The 18,510-nt window shown below is 47.2% G+C and overlaps 1 protein-coding gene across 1 annotated transcript in view; it reads left to right on the top strand.

Moving 5' to 3' along the window:
* The window catches only part of LOC147124414 (uncharacterized), a 347,949-nt gene that overhangs the window by 131,645 nt on the left and 197,794 nt on the right, over window positions 1-18,510 (top strand). The window contains exon 10 of the mRNA XM_085969950.1: window positions 16,115-16,166. Coding sequence (XP_085826076.1) covers window positions 16,115-16,166 — 52 coding nt within the window. The remainder of the gene's footprint in view (window positions 1-16,114; window positions 16,167-18,510) is intronic.

Below are 18,510 nucleotides of genomic sequence, written 5' to 3'. Positions count from 1 at the left end.
TTTTTTGCCTTTTCAGGAGGCCACTGCCAGAATTTGTAACATCAGCCAGTTAGCAGCGCAATACTGCATTCAACAAGTGATTGATGTCCTGGTCTAAAGAGTCAACAATTATATGCAGTTTCCTCGGGTTCAACAGGAAAGAAATAACTTGCATTTATATAGTGCCTCTGCTTGATGCTTAATGGAAAGCACCCTGCCAAATACATATAAGCACAAAAACAAAGTGCAGAAAAACTAATGAGAACAAATGCAGGCAAATAGAAACAAATCCGGACACAATGCAGCCAGCACACAATGCTAGTAGCCAGTCATAAATACAATGGCCCTTTAAACTGCAGCTGGCCTTTAAGGTACTGCGGCTTCCCCTGGAGAGTGGGCTTACCTAATGGCAGGGTGTTTTGGATTATGCAAAGGATACAAAACAGGAAATATGACCATATGACCGGTAGGTCTTGGCGCAGTGCAGTTGAGCGCAGACCTCCAGGAGAAGCAGGCACTATATCACAGTAACAACAGAAAATGCTGGAAAAACTCAGCAGGCCAGGCAACATCCGTGGAGAGAGAAATAAAGTCAACGTTTCAGGTCGAAACCCTTTGTCCTGACGAAGGGTTTCGACCTGAAACATTGACTCTATTTCTCTCTCCACGGATGTTGCCTGGCCTGCTGAGTTTTTCCAGCATTTTCTGTTGTTATTTCGGATTTCCAGCATCCGCAGTATTTTGCTATCGTACTATATCACAGTAGTCTAAAGGAATTGATCATACTTGGGTATAATAACTACATACTACGGCAAATGCTACAGGGTCTAGCATGCTGTGGGTGCAGGTTGGATAATTGAGTGCCTAGCCTTGCACGCCTGATTTTACGATGAGCAAATTTAGGTAAAAACCAGCATCCACAGTTTTTGCCTCTGAAAATAGGATACCAGTATACATTTCAGGGCAGTCAATTTTACAATATCAGTGAGGCTGCACCCATCGGAATTTCACATTTCAGGAGTCTTAAAGCTAAGCCTGAGGAAACCGGTTTCTTAAAGGTTGAAAGTAGGTTTTAGAATAGATTTTTTTCCCCAGTTTCCTCTGTCTTTTACCCTTTGCTGCATTTGGTTCCAATCATTAGCTGGTTTTGTTGCGTCAGCCTCCATTTTTGTATTCTTGCTTTTTTTCCCCTGCCAGCATTTTACTTCATTATTCTTGGTTACTGGCAGCTTTGATGTTGTACCTTAAAAAAAGTGGGTGCTTCCAATAGTGCTATGTAATTGAGATGAGGAAAAGGGGTGTACAAGGGGCCAGCAAACACAGGTACAATGATAGCTGAGGCCATCACATCTGTCACTGCCCAGGGACCTGCACTTGAGCATGTCAGAGGAGTCTTGTCTGCACTTCACAAGACAAGCTGCCATGGTGTTGTGCCAGTAATCTGCACACAACATCTGGATCAAGAACGATTCTTCCTGTTCAAGGGAAGATTACCACAGCATGAAGCTTTCATGCTACTGCAAGCTTCCAAACCACCACAGAAGACATCTGCCACATGAGGCTGCCTGCAGTGCATATATATATCAGGGAAGAGGCAACCACTATGTTTATAAGGGGTGCGCATCATTATTTTGCCTGTACAACTGGAAGCATCAGTGAGACATGACGCACAGCTTTCACAGGATTCCTTGAGTGCAGAGTCACACATGGTATCCATGTGGGCATTAGAACGCTTCATATTAACCCCATTGTCTTTGAAGAGAAAGGTTTGCATTGAATTAATGTTCAAGTGATATCTAACCACAGAAACATCATCACACACATCGGTGGCTGTTATCCAGGGAACAAACATGATGCTTTCATTGTGCAGCAGTCCATGGGCTGGCATTATTTGAATCAGAAACAACAATGAGGGGATTGCTCAGAACAGGGCTTTCCTCTGCATTCATGGCTGCTGACTCAACTGAGAAAGCTCCTTAAAAACAGACCTTGGCTTGGATGCCTCAGCCTCTTCTTGCTGTTCCTTGGCTGTCACCCCACCGTCAAGAAAAGTGTACCATACAATTTAGGCACAATGAAAGTCTAAAAAGACCATGGCCATTATTTAATAGACCTCAGAGGGCGGGTTTGGAGGTGGGTCGGTAGCGAAAATTGGAAAAATTGACGGCGGGCTGCAAACCCGCCTCCATCCCGACTCCACGCGATTTTGGGAAGTGATGGGTCAGCGGCTCCCATACTGACCCGACACCAAATGATGGGAGAGGCACTTGTGGTGTATGTAACCTGTTCCACCTTAAGAGAACTACCTTAAGAGATGTACTACTTTCTCTTGGCTGCTGTATACTGTAATACCGGTGGTTGTGTAGGGATTTGCTGGGCAGTTCAGCCCTGACCTCCGAATAGTAAAGACCTGTTAAAAGTTATTCTTGTTGTCTGTGTCCAGTGATTGATCCTAAGCATAACTGGGACACACAGACTCAACAGTGGCGACGAGTCCGATCTTACCCTGCGGCAGTTTTACATCCAAGGCAGCTTCGTCCTCAGAACGGGCGTCGAGAAGAGGCATCCGCCCTCATCATCCTGCTGAGCACCATCGCACAGGAGGCATCGAGAACCCGGGTTAAAAAGAAAAATTCTGACCACGAAGCCCTCCATCAGCGACAGGCAGTGATCATCCCTTCTACCATGGTGGTGGGTAAGCCAATCAGCGACACGAGCAGAAAGTCGGCCGCGTTGGCTGTGGAGTAGGGGAGGGAAAACGGAGGAATAAGGGCGGAGAACTCGACCACGGCCGTAAAAAGGGCCGGGCTGCAATCGAGGCTGAGAGGCGCAGCGACTGGGGCAGCTTAAGGCACGAGAGCCGCGGAGAACTCAAACGCAGCCGGTGTAAAGGACCGGCCTGCAAGCGGGGCTGCGAGGCAAAGCAGCGTCGGGGAATTGAGAACCGCTGGGGAGGCGAGAACGGCAGCAGCACGGCAATCGCCATTGCAGCCAGCGGGGGAAGAAGGCAAACGCGGGAATCCGCCATTGTAGTCGGCGGGGGAAGAAGACGAGCGCGGGAAAGACCGCCAAGCGCGGGAAGCTGCCATTTTAGTAGGCGGGGGAAGAAGACAAGTGCGGGAAGCCGCCATTTTGAGAAAAAGAAAAATTTAAAAACTTGCAAGGATGCCTAAACAGGGGAACATTAATACCTTTGATAGCGATATCGAAGATTGGACCACGTATGTAGAACGCATGGAAGTTTATTGTAAAGCAAATAAGGTACCAGATGATGAGAAAGCACTAACCTTATTAAGCTCAATGGGTGCGAAGACATACAGGCTATTGAAGCACCTTCTATCACCAAATAAACCGGCGGATCAGACTTTCGCGAATATTGTTACTTTCCTGAAAAATCATTTAAACCCCACGCCGCTGATAGCGGAACGATTTAAATTTTACAGAAGAACGCAGCTGAAAGACGAAAGCAACGCTGAATTTTTAATTGAACTGTGTAAGCTATCGAAGTACTGTCAGTTTGGAACAGGACTAGCAGATGCGCTGAGAGATAAATTTGTGTGTGGATTGTTAAAAGAAGGAACACAAAAGCGACTGCTTGAGGAGAATGATCTTACGCTTGATAAAGCTGTCACTATTGCAGCATCGCAAGAAGCCGCAGCGAGAGGCACGGTGGAAATGCAGCTACGGTCACCGGAACTCAGCACCAATCAAATGGTCTTGGGTACAGTAAAATGTTATCGTTGTGGAAAGACAACGCACGATCAGAACCAGTGCTGGTTCAAAAATCAGGAATGCAGAAAATGTGGCAGGCTTGGTCACATAGCTAAAGTATGCCTGTCAGGAAAGAAGACCAGCAACAAAAAGTCACCGCAGGAAAAGTACAGAAAGGTACACAAGGTGACAGAGAACAGTTCGAAAGAACAGAAGTCAGATTCAGACTCCAGCAGTAATGAACTGGGTAGTCTAAGAGTACACAATGTTGGTAAGGAAGCAGACCTCCAAACAATTTGGGTCACACTTCAGATAGCAGGAGTCCAAGTGAAGATGGAATTGGACACTGGATCGGCATTGACGGTCATGAATAAACAAGATTACAAAAGGTTATTCCCACATATTCCCCTACGGGATACGGAGATTGTATTGAAAACATACACGGGGCAAAGAGTATACCCCATCGGGAAGATAGAGGTAAAGGTGGTCCACAAGGGCAAAGAAAGCTGAGGAATGGACTTATATGTGCTACCTGAGGGAGGTCCACCACTACTGGGACAGGAGTGGATTAGGAAAATAAATATGGACTGGCATTCCTTAAAAGCACTAACGGTAGATTCCGGTAACAAAGATGTCAAACCTAAACGATTGTCCAGAATATTGGACGATGCTAAAGAGGTGTTCCAACAGGGACTGGGAACACTGAGAGGATTTACGGCAAACATCAAGGTTGAAGAACATGCAAACCCGAAATTTTTCAAAGCCAGACTGGTACCTTATGCGATACGACCTGCTGTGGAAGCTAAGCTGGAAGGGCTAGAACGTTCAGGAGTACTGTCTAAGGTAGACTGGAGTGAGTGGGCTACGCCCATTGTTCCCGTCATGAAGCGTTCATCGAGCAACAAGCAGGGGGAACCGGGGAAGGTTCGCATCTGTGGAGATTTCAAGATCACTGTTAATCCGGTGCTTCACACGGTGCAGTATCCGCTTCCGCGGATTGAGGATATCTTCGCTTCGTTGTCTGGTGGGAAACACTTCACCAAGATAGACCTGGTGCAGGCGTACTTACAGATGGAAGTTGAGGAAGAGTCACACCAGTATCTCACGATCAACACGCATAGAGGCTTGTACCGGTATAATAGACTGGTTTTTGGAGTGGCATCGGCTCCAGCAATTTGGCAGAGGGCCATGGAGCAGGTATTACAGGGAATTCCAGGCACACAATGTTACCTGGACGATATTCTGATTACAGGAGATGATGACGAGGAACACCTTGCAAATTTGGAACTGGTGCTCACCAGATTGAAAGAATATGGACTTCGAGTTAATCGCCAGAAATGTGAATTCTTTCAGAAGCGGATCTCGTACTGTGGTCATGTCATTGACCAGGAGGGGCTTCATAAGTCTCCTGACAAGATCGAAGCTGTTGTGAAGGCTCCCGCTCCGGATAATGTATCCCAGTTGAGGTCGTTCCTAGGGTTGATTAACTATTACCATAAGTTTCTGCCAAATTTATCCACGGTGCTGCACCCGCTGAACGCTCTTTTGCAGAAGGGAGTACCATGGAAGTGGAGCGAGGACTGTAAGAGGGCCTTTCGCAAAAGCAAGGCATTGATCACCTCAGAGGAAGTGTTGGCTCACTTCAACCCAACGCTGCCTATTCGTTTGGCTTGTGATGCTTCTCCATATGGTATTGGGGCAGTACTCTCACACAAGTTGCCAAATGGCCTGGAGAGGCCAATCGCGTTCGCATCCAGATCATTGACCTCCGCGGAGCGCAACTATGCTCAGATAGATAGGGAGGCTCTCAGCCTTGTGTGGGGAGTAAAGAAGTTTAATCATTACCTGCAGGGCCAAAAGTTTACGCTTCTGACAGACCACCAGCCGTTGGTATCCATTTTTAACCCTAAGAAGGGTGTTTCGGTGATGACAGCACAGAGACTCCAGAGATGGTCCCTTTTCCTAGGGGCACATCAATATCAGATTGAATTCAAAGGTACAAAGCAGCATGGTAATGCTGATGGGCTGTCACGCCTGCCACTACCTACAGAGGAGGAGGCACCGACGGTTGACCCTGTTGAGTTATTTCACTCGACCATCATCGAATGTTTACCAGTCACCAATGCAAGTATTGAAAGAGAAACCAGGAACAACCCGACACTGTCCCGGGTCTACGAAGTGACAGTGAAGGGATGGCCAGCACATGGTGATCCACTGTTACCGGCATTCTCAGCAAGACGAGAACAGCTGTCCGTTTGTCAAGGAACATTGATGTATGGAACAAGGGTGATTATTCCTCCTAAGTTAAGAGAGAGAGTTCTAAAGGAACTGCATGAAGGTCATCTGGGGGGAGTCAAGATGAAAAGCCTTGCTAGGGCTTATGTGTGGTGGCCGGGTATCGACCAACAGATAGAGGATCTGATGAAAAGCTGCTCAGGGTGCCAAAAAGTGCAAAATGCACCTCCGATTGCACCGCTGCATCCATGGGAATGGCCTTCAACCCCATGGCAACGTGTACATATTGACTTTGCTGGTCCATTCATGGACTCCATGTTTTTAATTGCGGTGGACGCACATTCTAAATGGCCAGAAGTGATTAAGATGACTACCACTACCTCGGAAAAGACGATCGCGGTGCTAAGAACGATATTTGCAAGAAATGGATTGCCAGAACAAATATGTTCAGACAACGGACCGCAGCTCGTGTCAGAAGAATTCCAGAAATTCATGAAGAAGAATGGGGCGAAACATTATACCACTGCCCCATATCATCCAGCTACAAACGGGTTGGCCGAGAGATTTGTACAAACGTTCAAAAAAGCAATAAAGGCCATGAGCGAAGATCAGATTCCACTACAACACAAGGTGGACAAATTCCTACTGGCATATCGAAACGCCACTCATGCAGTGACAAACCAAAGTCCTGCCATGATGTTCTATAACAGGAGGTTGCGGTCCAGGTTGGACTTGTTAAAACCAAATGTGCGGAGGGAAGTTGAAAACAAACAGTTCCAGCATATAAATAACAAGACCACTCGGAGTTTCGAAATAGGACAACCAGTGTTAGCCCGAGACTATAAAAACGAGAAATGGCAATCTGGAACAATTCAGGCCAGACAAGGACCCCTGATGTACACGGTAGATATTGGTGAAAATGTAATACGGCGTCATGCTGACCAACTGGTAGAATCGAGAACAAGGGTCGAACCCATGGTTACGGCAGAGACAACTGTGGAAGAAGTTAGTGAACCTGAAGCATCTACCTCAGAAGTGAATGTACCTGATGATGATGTCCAATCCATAAGAGACCAACTAGATGAGTCACCCCAGCAACGAGAATCAGAGACCCCTGAAAGGCGTTATCCAACTCGAATCAGGAGGCCTCCTCAGAGACTGAATCTTTGAACTGTTTTGCATGAAGTTGTATATATATATATGTTATTATTATGTTATGTTAAATGGGGATATAACTGTTAAGCTAAAAAGGGAGGATTGTGGTGTATGTAACCTGTTCCACCTTAAGAGAGCTACCTTAAGAGATGTACTACTTTCTCTTGGCTGCTGTATACTGTAACTAGCTGAAGTGCCCGGCGGTGCCGAGGCTTTTTTGAGGGCATGTTGTTGTTGGAAGAGAGAGAGAGAGCGACTGGGGGGAAGAGAGAGAGCGACTGGGGGGAAGAGAGAGAGCGACTGGGGGGAAGAGAGAGAGCGACTGGGGGGAAGAGAGGGAGGGGAGGGGAGGGGAGGGGGAGGGGGGAGGGGGAGGGGAGGGGAAGGGGGAGGGAGGGGGAGGGGAGGGGAGAGGGAGGGGGAGGGGAGAGCGGGGGGGAGGGGAGGGGAGGGTGGGAGGGGAGGGGAGGGGGGAGGGCGGGGGAGGGGAGGGGAGGGTGGGGGAGGGGAGGGGCGGGGGGAGGGAGGGGAGGAGGGGGAGGGGAGGGGGGGAGGAGGAGGGAGGGGAGAGGGGAGGGAGGGGCGGGGGGAGGGACGGGAGGAGGGGAGGAGGAGAGAGGATGGGGGAGGGGCGGGGGGGAGGGAGGGGAGGAGGGGGGAGGAGAGGGGGGGGAGGGGAAGAGTCCCCGAGCCCCCTGATCCCCGTCCCCCCCAAACTCCCGAGCCCCCTGATCCCCACCCCCCGAACTCCCAAGGTTGGCCTCCCCGAGACTCGCCCCCCCCCACCAACCAAGCACCGAACTCCGAAGGCGCGATCTTCCGAGCACCGGCCTCCCGAGCTGGCTTGAAGATTGCGGCTGTGCGAGACGGCCGGCGGGCCCGGTTGCCAGGGTAACCATTGACGCTCACCAAGCCCCGCCCCCCGGCCGAGCCAACGAGAGAGACGCCGCGTCTCAGCTGCTCCTGCTGCGTGCGCACCCTTTAGTAAGGGAGCGGCGCTGGGCTGAGGCCCGCCCCTCCAGCCTTCGAGTGGGGCCGGGAGGTGCCTAGCTCGGGCATGGGTGCGGAGGAGAGGCCGAGGCTTCGAGGCCTACCTGGAAAAATGGGGAAAGGTAGGAAAATTAATGAGATTAGATAAGTTAATAACTTTCTAAATCATTTTTTTTTAAAACAATATGTGTTTTAAAAGCAACGTTTTTTTTAAAGACGCAGAAAGCGGGAAAAAGAAATTTAAAGTTTGGAATCAAGATGGCGGCGACTCACCTCGGTTCAGAACGATAAGGCCCGCCCACACACGCACCAATTGGTCGACCGTCAGGTCACCAAAGCGTAGGATTGGTCAATCGTCCCGTCACTCGACCATAGGAGGGCCTGGCCGCACACGGCAGCAAGCCGCCGTACGATTGGTCGACCTCGAGGTCACTCTGTCGCTAATGAGCGGATAATGAGATGCTAATGAGCGGAATGTTGAAGGTTTTTCGGATACCGCGGGCGCGATTTTAGCCCGGCCGAAACGTAAATACGCTTAAAACCGTCTCGGAAGCGTAAGCTTTCTTTGGAGGTAACGCGCGCGTAGGTACGCCCTGTAACTTTCGAGCGCATAGCCCGCCAGACGCACACACGATGACAGACAGACAGAAGGACAGATGTACCGATTTATATATATAGATACCGGTGGTGACCACACCAGTATATAAGTGTTGTGTAGGGATTTGCTGGGCAGTTCAGCCCTGACCTCCGAATAGTAAAGACCTGTTAAAAGTTATTCTTGTTGTCTGTGTCCAGTGATTGATCCTAAGCATAACTGGGACACACAGACTCAACAGCACTTAAGGCAGTTACCAGCTTGTTAACTGCCTGGATAATGGCCCAGAAATTCCATTCGCAGCCCTCCCGTGGATGGTGGGCTGCGATTTGGAAAAATCTCCACCTGGACCGGAGGGCTCCTGGGAGGCGCAGAATTACGTTGCTGTACCTCTTCAAACTGCCGGTGTGCAGTGCTCGCGTATCCCAGGGGTGCAGGTAGTTTGCAGCGTCCCTGGGATCACGTGGGCCATGGGGAGCCAATCAGAGCAAGGAATCTCCATTCATAGATTTGACAGGAAGACCTGTCAAATCTATGAATAGAGATCACCCCCAAAACGTAAGTAAAACTTCAAATAACTTTTTATCACATTTTTAAAATGACTATAAATTACATAAATTAACTTTTAAACAAAAATTAAAATTTTGAAAAAAATAATTAAAGTTTTTAACAGGGCTAAAAATCAATTTACCTTTCTTTAAAATATTTTAAAATGATAAATCAGTGGAAAATTTTTTTTTTTTTTTACTTTCTTCAACTCTTAGCCTGGTAAAAGCAGGCCTTGCGCAAGAATTGTAAGTGTTTTCTGCAGGTGGAGGGTCTCCAAAAAACGGAACTGTCCACCCGCAGAGGCCCTGCTCCAGGGCAGCCAGGGGATCTGTCAAGCGCTTTCTTGACAGATCGGAAATGCCGGTTTCCAGTGCATGCACAGTGCATGCCTGAAACCGACATTTCCGATGTCCCTACGGGTGAGTACACAGCGCGTACTCACTCGTAGGGACCGGAATTTCTGCCTCAATCTTATTTTAACTGCCTGCTCGGATTTTGCAGCTTTTTCTGCGTGCTGCCCGCCTTCAGAAAAACACGCCAGCTGCATTGAGATAGGTTTAGCGAAGACCTGAATTGTTGGCAGCCACTCGATCAGCTTAAAAGTGGTCCTGCAATCTCTCATAGTTTCAGATGCCACAACTTCGTGCTTTGAGGTTTGGGAGACTTTTTGCAGCTCAACTAATCTTGTGTGTTGAGGCTGAAATCCATCTGCAGTGTGACTTCCTTGGAATACCCTCTGGCCACTTTGTCTGAACACAAACAACCTCCATTCCTCGACTGAGATATATACCAGTGGTATGGGAACCATTTATACCCTCTTATCCTGGTCCTCAGATTCGGAGGAAGAGCAGCCGTGGCAGCAGCAGAACCAGGCACAGCAGCAGCAGCAACAGCAGGAGTGCCAACCTTCTCCTCACCCACCTGATGCTGCACAGGGCAGAGGGCATCAGTGCAGGCCTGCATCTCACCACAGGAGATACCCCCAACACCGGGTTTATAGGCCAAGGGTGAGCCGCCTCAACATGAGTGAGCAGCAGTGTCAAAGGAGACTGAGACTTTCGCAAGAGGTAGTCACTGACATCTGCACAATGCTGCACCAACACCTGCAGCCCAGAGGAGCATGTGGACACTTCTTATCAGTGGCTGTCAAAGTCACCACTGCACTCAACCTCTTTGCTTCGGGATCCTTCCAGCGATCAGCTGCACACATCAGCGGTATCTTCCAGTCGGCCACACACACCTGCCTCACGCAGGTTACCGATGCCCTCTTTGCAAAGGCCCACAATTACATCCACTTCTCCACGGATGAAGCAAGTGTAACTGCGTGTGCGGTTGGTTTTGCAAATATAGCAGGCTTCCCAAGGGTGCAGGGCATCGTAGACTGCACACGTGGCCATTAGGGCACCCCATCACAACCCAGCTATATTTCTGAACCTCAAAGGCTTTCACTCCCTTAACGTCCAGCTGGTGTGTAACCAGAGGAAGAGCATCATGCATGTTTGCGCCAAGTACCCTGGCAGTTGCCATGACTCTTCAATCCGCCAATGCAACTTTCCGGATGGCTACCTGGCGACAAGGGCTATCCCCTGACAAAGTGACCCATGACACAGATGAGGAGGCCATCAAACGAGGCTGCAGAGCAGTACAATCTGAGCCACATTTCCACCAGAAACATCATAGAGAAAACCATCTTGCTCAAAATGCGATTCTAATGCCTCGACAGATCTGGTGGAGCCCTGCAGTGTGCACCAGCCAGGGTGTCCAGAATCATCATCATCTGCTGTGCCCTGCACAACATCACAAAGCAGCGTGGCTTGGTGCTGCCCGAGGAACAAGTGGCTCAGCGCAGAGCCTCCTCGGAAGAAGAGGAGGAGGACGACGAAGAGGAGAAGGAAGAGGATGAAGAGGAGGACAAGGAGGAGGAGGCATACCTTGTGGGGCTGGATGTGGCCAATGCAGCAGCTTGTGACCATATTGCTGGCCGTCAGGCACTCATCCATGCCAGAGTCGCGTAAGCTTACGCTTCAACCATAGGTGGCTGGCATATGGCTATGAATGTGTGGATGACCTTCTTAAGACGCCATATGTCATCTCTCCAATAAACGGTGCTTTCCTATCACTCTCGGCACCATCATTACAAATGCAAGTCATCCTGAGCCCTCACTGTGCAACTTCTATTTCTCAGAACACATAGGTCAGAACTTCAACTCTTTGCCATCACTTTTGTTTAATCACATCACAAAAGGATAACAATCAATACTTTACAACAGAACAAAACACCCAAGTGACTACCTTTGTGACTATTTGTGTGTTAACTTCCTCTTACGTGTGCTTCTACGTGATGCTTCCCCTGTGACTTCAGCAGATGTAGAGGCACCTTGCTCACTTTGATGCTGCGCCTGCTTAGACGCCTTTGACAGGCGTCCTCTGTGTTTAGGAGCCTGGGAGGGCTCCTCCACAGTCTGTTCTTTCTGCGGCTGTGCAGGGGCTGAGACGGCCATCTCAGCTGGGTGAGGAATCTAGGGCTCTGACTGAGGGCTCTGCAGTGATTTGGCCATGTGAGCGCTTAGAGAGGAGCCCACACTTCCTTGATGTCTGCCACCAACATCCCTCTCATGGGTCACCTGCACTTCAGTGTTAGCAAGTGGCTGGAGAGCACCTTGCTGCACATCAGTGGGGACCTTGAGGACCCGTATCTGTACTGGCAGTCCTCATAACGGAGACATCCATGTACCTCTGGTGTCTCTCCTCAATAGATGCCCATCTATCCTCCATAGCAGACCATCTATTTAGAAGAGTCACCATGTTTTCTTGAGTCTGGCGACTTATGTCCTCCATGGAGGTTGCCACCTTTCTATGGCAGCATGTTCACGTGCCATTGTCTCCACAAAGACAGTGCTCATGTTTGAGATGGACTCCTCCATTCTCTGCACACTCGCAGTTACCCTGGATGCACACCTGGTCAGAGACCCCTGCACTTGTTCCTGAAGTTCCAGCACCGCTGTCTTTCTGGATGGTCCCAGAGGCACAGCATCTGCATGCAGCTGAGCTGAGCTAGGAGAGTCCTGAGACCTCCGACGAGGACTCTCCACTGCTGTCGCTGTTTCCACCATCTGCTGATGCTCACTTGTGAGCTGTGATACACCAGGTGACAACACTACTCTAAGTTGCGAAGGCCCCGCCGAGGTGGGTGTTTCTGCGCTGGTGCTGGGTGAGCTTAGTCCTGGTGACGCTGCTCCCTCAGAGACTGCAGGTTCCTCTGAGGTGTCGGCTGGCTCTTCCTCCTGGACAGTGGGGAGGGACTCTCGATGGTCCTGTGGGAGAGTAAAGGCATGAGTTAGACATCTGATTTTTAGATAGCAGACACATCCTTTGGGCAGATGATCAAAAGTCATTCTCTATGAACATCATATGCCATTGCAGTCAATCATGAAATCTAAATGCGAGGGTTGAAAATCTATTCTGTCACCAGCTTCATCTAGTGCGCCCGTTTCTCTGTCCCCCACTTCCAGCTCCTCGCCACCTCCCACGATCTCGTGAGCAGCCTCCTCAGCACTTGTCAATGTTGCCAGGGGTGGTGGGCCTCCTCCTGTCGATGATCTCTCCCTCTTATTGTGGGTTATCTTTTCCCGCAAGGAGGGACACAAGTGGAGTTTCAGCGAGAGTGATGGAGTGAATGTGAAGAATCCATAACATAGAAGCTTAGAGGGAGACCAAGATGGAGTGAGGTGCCAAGAGGAAGCTGCCATGAGGAAGCTGCCTTCCTGTGCATTGTTAGTTGTTGTCATTGCATATCAGTGAGAGCGAGTGTGAGGGGTGTATAGTAGGATGGTGAAGTGATTGAGTATAGAGAGATGGATAGGTAAGGGTGCAAGGGAAGTAAGGGTAAGGTGGGATGTGGAGAAGCAGGCTTATAAAGCAGAGTGCTGGTGATGAGAAGAGAAGGGAAGCAGATTGAAGGCAAGTGTGATGGGATGCTCACTTTTAATGATCGCAGAAGATCATGAAACTGTTTTCGGCACTGGACCCAGGTGCGTGAATATAAGGACCTTGCGCTTACCTCCTCAGCAATGTGCAGCCAGGCTGCCTTTGTTTGCTGAGGAGGCTTCCTCCGGCCATCGGGAGGGAACAGAACCTCCCTGCACCCTCTTACTTCCTCCTGGAGCTTGGAGGGAGTCCTCATTGAACCTTGGAGCAACCTTAGGTTTGGCAGCAGTCATTGTAGCCTGGGACCATTCACACAGCAGCAGAAAGGAGAAATGAGAGGCTGAGGCTACATGGGCCCCTTAAAAACAACTGCAGCAATGACGTCATCAGTGGACAGCAACAGACCCGCTCCCACTCATTGGACCGGGCAGTGCGCACGATGGGACTAATTAGGCCACTTAAACTAAAATCGGAAATCGGGAGCGGCTGAAACCGGCAGCGGCACAGGAACCCATCCACCAGGCAACCTGACTCCAACCCGCCTCCTTTATTAAATTTGCGGCCAATGATTGCCCGCATTGTTGAAATTATATCTCCCAGAGGTTGCGGGAGTTCACAGCTTAGGTTTGTGACATACTTGATGAAAATGTGCAAAAGTGAGGAGCTCACTACCGTCACCTTGCTCTGATGCTAGCATTTCTTCCTTATTTGCAGTCACTCACAAAGCAGCTGCCTCACCCTCCTTTGGTGAACCTTCCGCCATAGAACCTCCAGCTCTTGAGTATCCAAGGGGACAGTGTTGTTTACATGTCTCTGCTGTACCATTGTCAACAATTCGTCTATTTTTCTGTCACCACCACAATTTTCCCTTTTGTGATGTTCTGTAGCTGTTTGAAAGTGCTTGCCTTGCTAGATTTTGCACTCTCCAGCCAAGTATGCTGCCAGCCAAATTCTCTGGCCAAACTTTCCTGTGTCTGTAGCCTGAACAAATTACAGGGTAGTGGGTGGGCCACCAATATTTTGACTTACCTACTGCAAGGTAAGTTTTTCACCCTCCTGGCAACTGCATTGTGTGCAGTTTTGGTCGCCTTATCTGAGGGAGGATGTTCTTGCCATGGAGGGAGTGCAGCGAAGATTCACCAGGCTGATACCTGGGATGGCAGGAATGACGTATGAGGAGAGATTGGGTCGATTGGGCTTATACTCGCTGGAATTTAGAAGAATGAGAGGGGATCTCATTGAAACTTATAAAATTCTAAAAGGACTAGACAGACTAGATGCGGGAAGGATGTTCCCGATGGTCGGGGAGTCCAGAACCAGGGGTCACAGTCTAAGGATAAAGGGTAGGCCATTTAGGACAGAGATGAGGAGGAATTTCTTCATCCAGAGAGTGGTGAACCTGTGGAATTCTCTACCACAGAAGGCCGTAGAGGCCAATTCATTAAATATATTCAAGAAGGAGTTGGATATATTTCTTAAGGCTAAAGGGATCAAGGGATATGGAGAGAAGACAGGAACAGGGTACTGAATTTGGATGATCAGCCATGATCTCATTGAATGGCGGAGCAGGCTCGAGGGGCCGAATGGCCTATTCCTGCTCCTATTTTCTATGTTTCTAGATGAACCACAAGGCCAGATCTACCTTCTAAACTGCCAGATACCACTGAAATGATAATAACAACAGAAAATGCTGGAAATAATCAGCAGGCCAGGCAGCATCCATGGAGAGAGAAACAGAGTTAACGTTTCAGGTCTGGGACCCTTGTCAAGACTAATTCACATAGGTACCCAACCAGATCTCTTTCAGTTGGGATACCAAACATATTGCATCTTCAGTAAGCTGTTTTCTCTCTAGGAAAATGGTACTTCTCCTTTTCGGAAGCTAATATAGTACAACCTTTTTTTAATTAAAAAAAATACAGAGCTTATGGGAACAATAATTTAGATGAAAAGTAAACTAGTGCCCCTTCATTCCCGCCCCCCACCCCCCAGCACCACCCAAGAGTATTCTCTCCTTTGCCTCCAACATAATTTACACCTGCATGAAGCAGGTGCACTTGCTTGCCAGATCCTGGTGAAGTGGGGCTACTGAAAATAACAATGGCTGCATTTCCTTTGGCAGTCGATCACAGAGCAATTCGTTGCAGTTGAGAAAGCAACAAGCTGAAACTTAGAAGCTTCCTTGTAGATTTTAAAGATATTCAGCGAGCAGAAAAGCTCCAAACACACGGCAACAAAGTGCCGCAGTGACATCCTTCCACCAATGAGACCTGCCCCAGTTGCACTGAAAATGGCTTGAGCACCCGCCCAAAATGTGTTAATGCCTGGACTCTCTATTTTGACAGGGTCAGGAGTGCACCCATGGGTCAGGTGGAAGTTCTGCCCTGTCTCAGATCCAGCTTCACCTCAAAAAAGCCCTCAGAGGAATTTCAGGACTTTTCTAACTTGTTAGTTCTGCTCCATTCCGTTATTGATGTCAAATTCTGTTCTCTGTTACACCACTGGGTGGAGCAGCTGCTGTGCTATACTATACAGAAAGACTTTTTCAAGCTTTTACTACTGTTTTGTGAGCATTACATTGACATTTAAACTCAGCATATGTAGTGTGATGCATCATAAATATGTGCTGTAAAAATTAATGTTTAATACAATTAAGAATTAAAGTTTAGATTCTTAAGTACAATTGATCTGTGTTTTTAAAAAAATACAATTTTATACCTCATGGATTTTTAAAACTTGTTTTTGCTTTATTTTATTTGCCCTTATTATTTAATTTAATTGACTAAAATGAAAATAGGCTACGTAACAAATATTCCACATCTTTTGATGAACTGACCTGGAGACAATAGAAGTAATTTTAAACACGATAATAAAAAGTCAGATTATTAGTTTATTTTTAAAAAATATTTTAGTTGCAAAAAATTAAAAATTATTTGCTCATATTTACTAGCCTTTTATTTCCCCACAATTTAGGGAAACCAAAATCATCAGGAGCCTCTACGTGAACAGCAAGATGAGCTTAAAGGTATTGGAATATATACACTTCTTACAATCAATACAGTAAAACCTCAATTATGCACACTCCCATTATCCACGTTCTCAATTATTTGTAAGAATTTTGGTGAATAATGGGATGTCAGCAGGAGTCAAGACTGTCAGCAATATGTTTTTCTTTGCTTGCCTCTGTTTTGTTCTTGCCAATGGAACAACTGATCATTTGGCTCACAATTCCCCCACATATCGGTCTACGATTCCAACTGCCGGACCCGAGTCACCCAATTTTTTTCCCCATGCTTGCTTTTGAGTCGTGAACATAATATCAGCTGCTACAATAGCCAATTAGTGTTGCATTTCAACACGTTCATACTCTGCTCAGTGGCACAGGAGTGTTTTTAAACAGGCAGGTTTATTGTTGATTTTACAGCACCGTAGTACTGATCTATCAGAGACAGTCTACAATGGTATTCAAACTTGGGCTTTCTGGTTGGTAGTCTAGAAGTGCAACTGTAAAACAATTGGAGTACCAAAACAAAGAGTACCCCTTTTTCTAGTTGAATATAGTTTTAAAAAAATTGAATAATCACAACGTATTTCTGTTGATGTAATTATTCAATCTTTATTTTACGATAATCAAATCTTCTTGATATGTGAAATGAAGAGTAGATTTGCCTTTCTAAATCTAGGCTTTATTAACCTTAAAAACCTAGCAGCACATCTTCAACACCCAGTCCCAACCAAGGCTGTAGAGAACTGAATTTAAGATGGCCACCACAAATCACATGACATCAACTACCAATGAGTTTACAGCATATATCTCAATGGCAGGAAACAGACAACCAATCACAATACTTCTTACAAAACAAGAATAATCACCACATTCACCCCTCCTTTTAAAACATACTCCAACCTAAGTAGCCTTTACAATTTACAATTAATTATTTATAACTAAAACAATACAAATATAATATTTCAACAATTTTAAAACATTACTATCAAATTATTTTAAAAGTCCATTTTCAATCGGTCGACCGGATATCTTGTTCGTGTCGACCTTCTTAACCTTGGTGAAATTCCTTGCCCTCCCACACCAGGAGACACGGAAGTATCTTCTGCAGGAAGGCTATTATCAACGGTTTCCGGATTAGAAATCCCATCAGGAGGTAAACTGGGACAGTCATGAACATCCATCGAGGGCTGACTAATAGAATTATAATTATCTGCAATAGGATTGGAAATATTCGTAGTATCTGTGACGACATCCACATTATCTGAATCATGACTATTGTTAATATCCTCAGAAGAGGGCTGGCCACCACAAGGAGCCAAGTCTTTAATTGAAACAGTACTTTCTTTCCCATCTTGGAATCGAATATGAGCATATTGGGAATTTGCCTCCAACAGCTCCACCTCCTCCACTAAAGGATCATATTTTGACAATCTAACATGGCGTCGAAGCAGCACAGGTCCCTGCATAGTAAGCCATGAAGGTACCGAATATCCCGTAGTAGATCTCCGCAGATAGTTAAAGAGCCTTTCATGGGGGGTCACATTAGTAGCCGTTGAAAGCAATGATCTAATGGAATGCAGGGCATCAGGCAATACCATTTCCCACTGTGTATTCTTAAGGTTCCGGGATGTCAAAGCCAACATAACTGCCTTCCAAATCACCCCATTATATCGTTCGCACTGTCCATTACCCTGGGGATTATACGGGGTAGTTCTACTAGTAGAGATTCCCCGACTCTGGAGGTATTCCTTCAACTGGGAAGACATAAAAGAACTTCCCTGATCCGAATGGATATACGCAGGCATCCCAAAGATGACAAAAAGTTGAGTCAGACATTTGATAACTATAGCAGCTGATACGTCTGTGCAAGGAAAAGCAAAAGGGAACCTTGAAAACTCATCCACAACAGTAAATATATATCGATTCTGAGTCATTGAAGGAAGAGGCCCCTTAAAATCAACGCTCAAACGTTCAAAAGGAGAAGTAGCCTTTAAAAGATGAGCTCGTTGAGGCTTAAAGAAATTCGGTTTACACCGAGCACAGATAGAACATGATGAAGTCATCCGCTTGACGTCTTCAACTGAAAAGGGCAAATTCTTACTGCGTACGAAGTGTATCATCCTCGTAACACCAGGATGGCACAAAGCATTATGAAGATTAATAAGCGTATCTCCGTGAATCACAGAACAATAAGCCCTCGACAGCGCATCAGCAGCAACATTATCCTTCCCCGGACGGTAAACTATATCAAAATGGTAGCATGCCAACTCAATCCTCCACCTCATTATTTTATCATTCTTGATCTTTCCAAAATGTTTGACATCAAACATAAAGGACACAGATTTTTGGTCAGTTACCAACG

The sequence above is a fragment of the Somniosus microcephalus genome, chromosome 1 (assembly GCF_052327205.1).
Source record: "Somniosus microcephalus isolate GS21.2 chromosome 1, FLI_Smic_1.0, whole genome shotgun sequence".
NCBI classification, from domain to species: Eukaryota; Metazoa; Chordata; class Chondrichthyes; order Squaliformes; family Somniosidae; genus Somniosus; species Somniosus microcephalus.
This window is presented reverse-complemented; position numbering and strand designations above follow the sequence as displayed.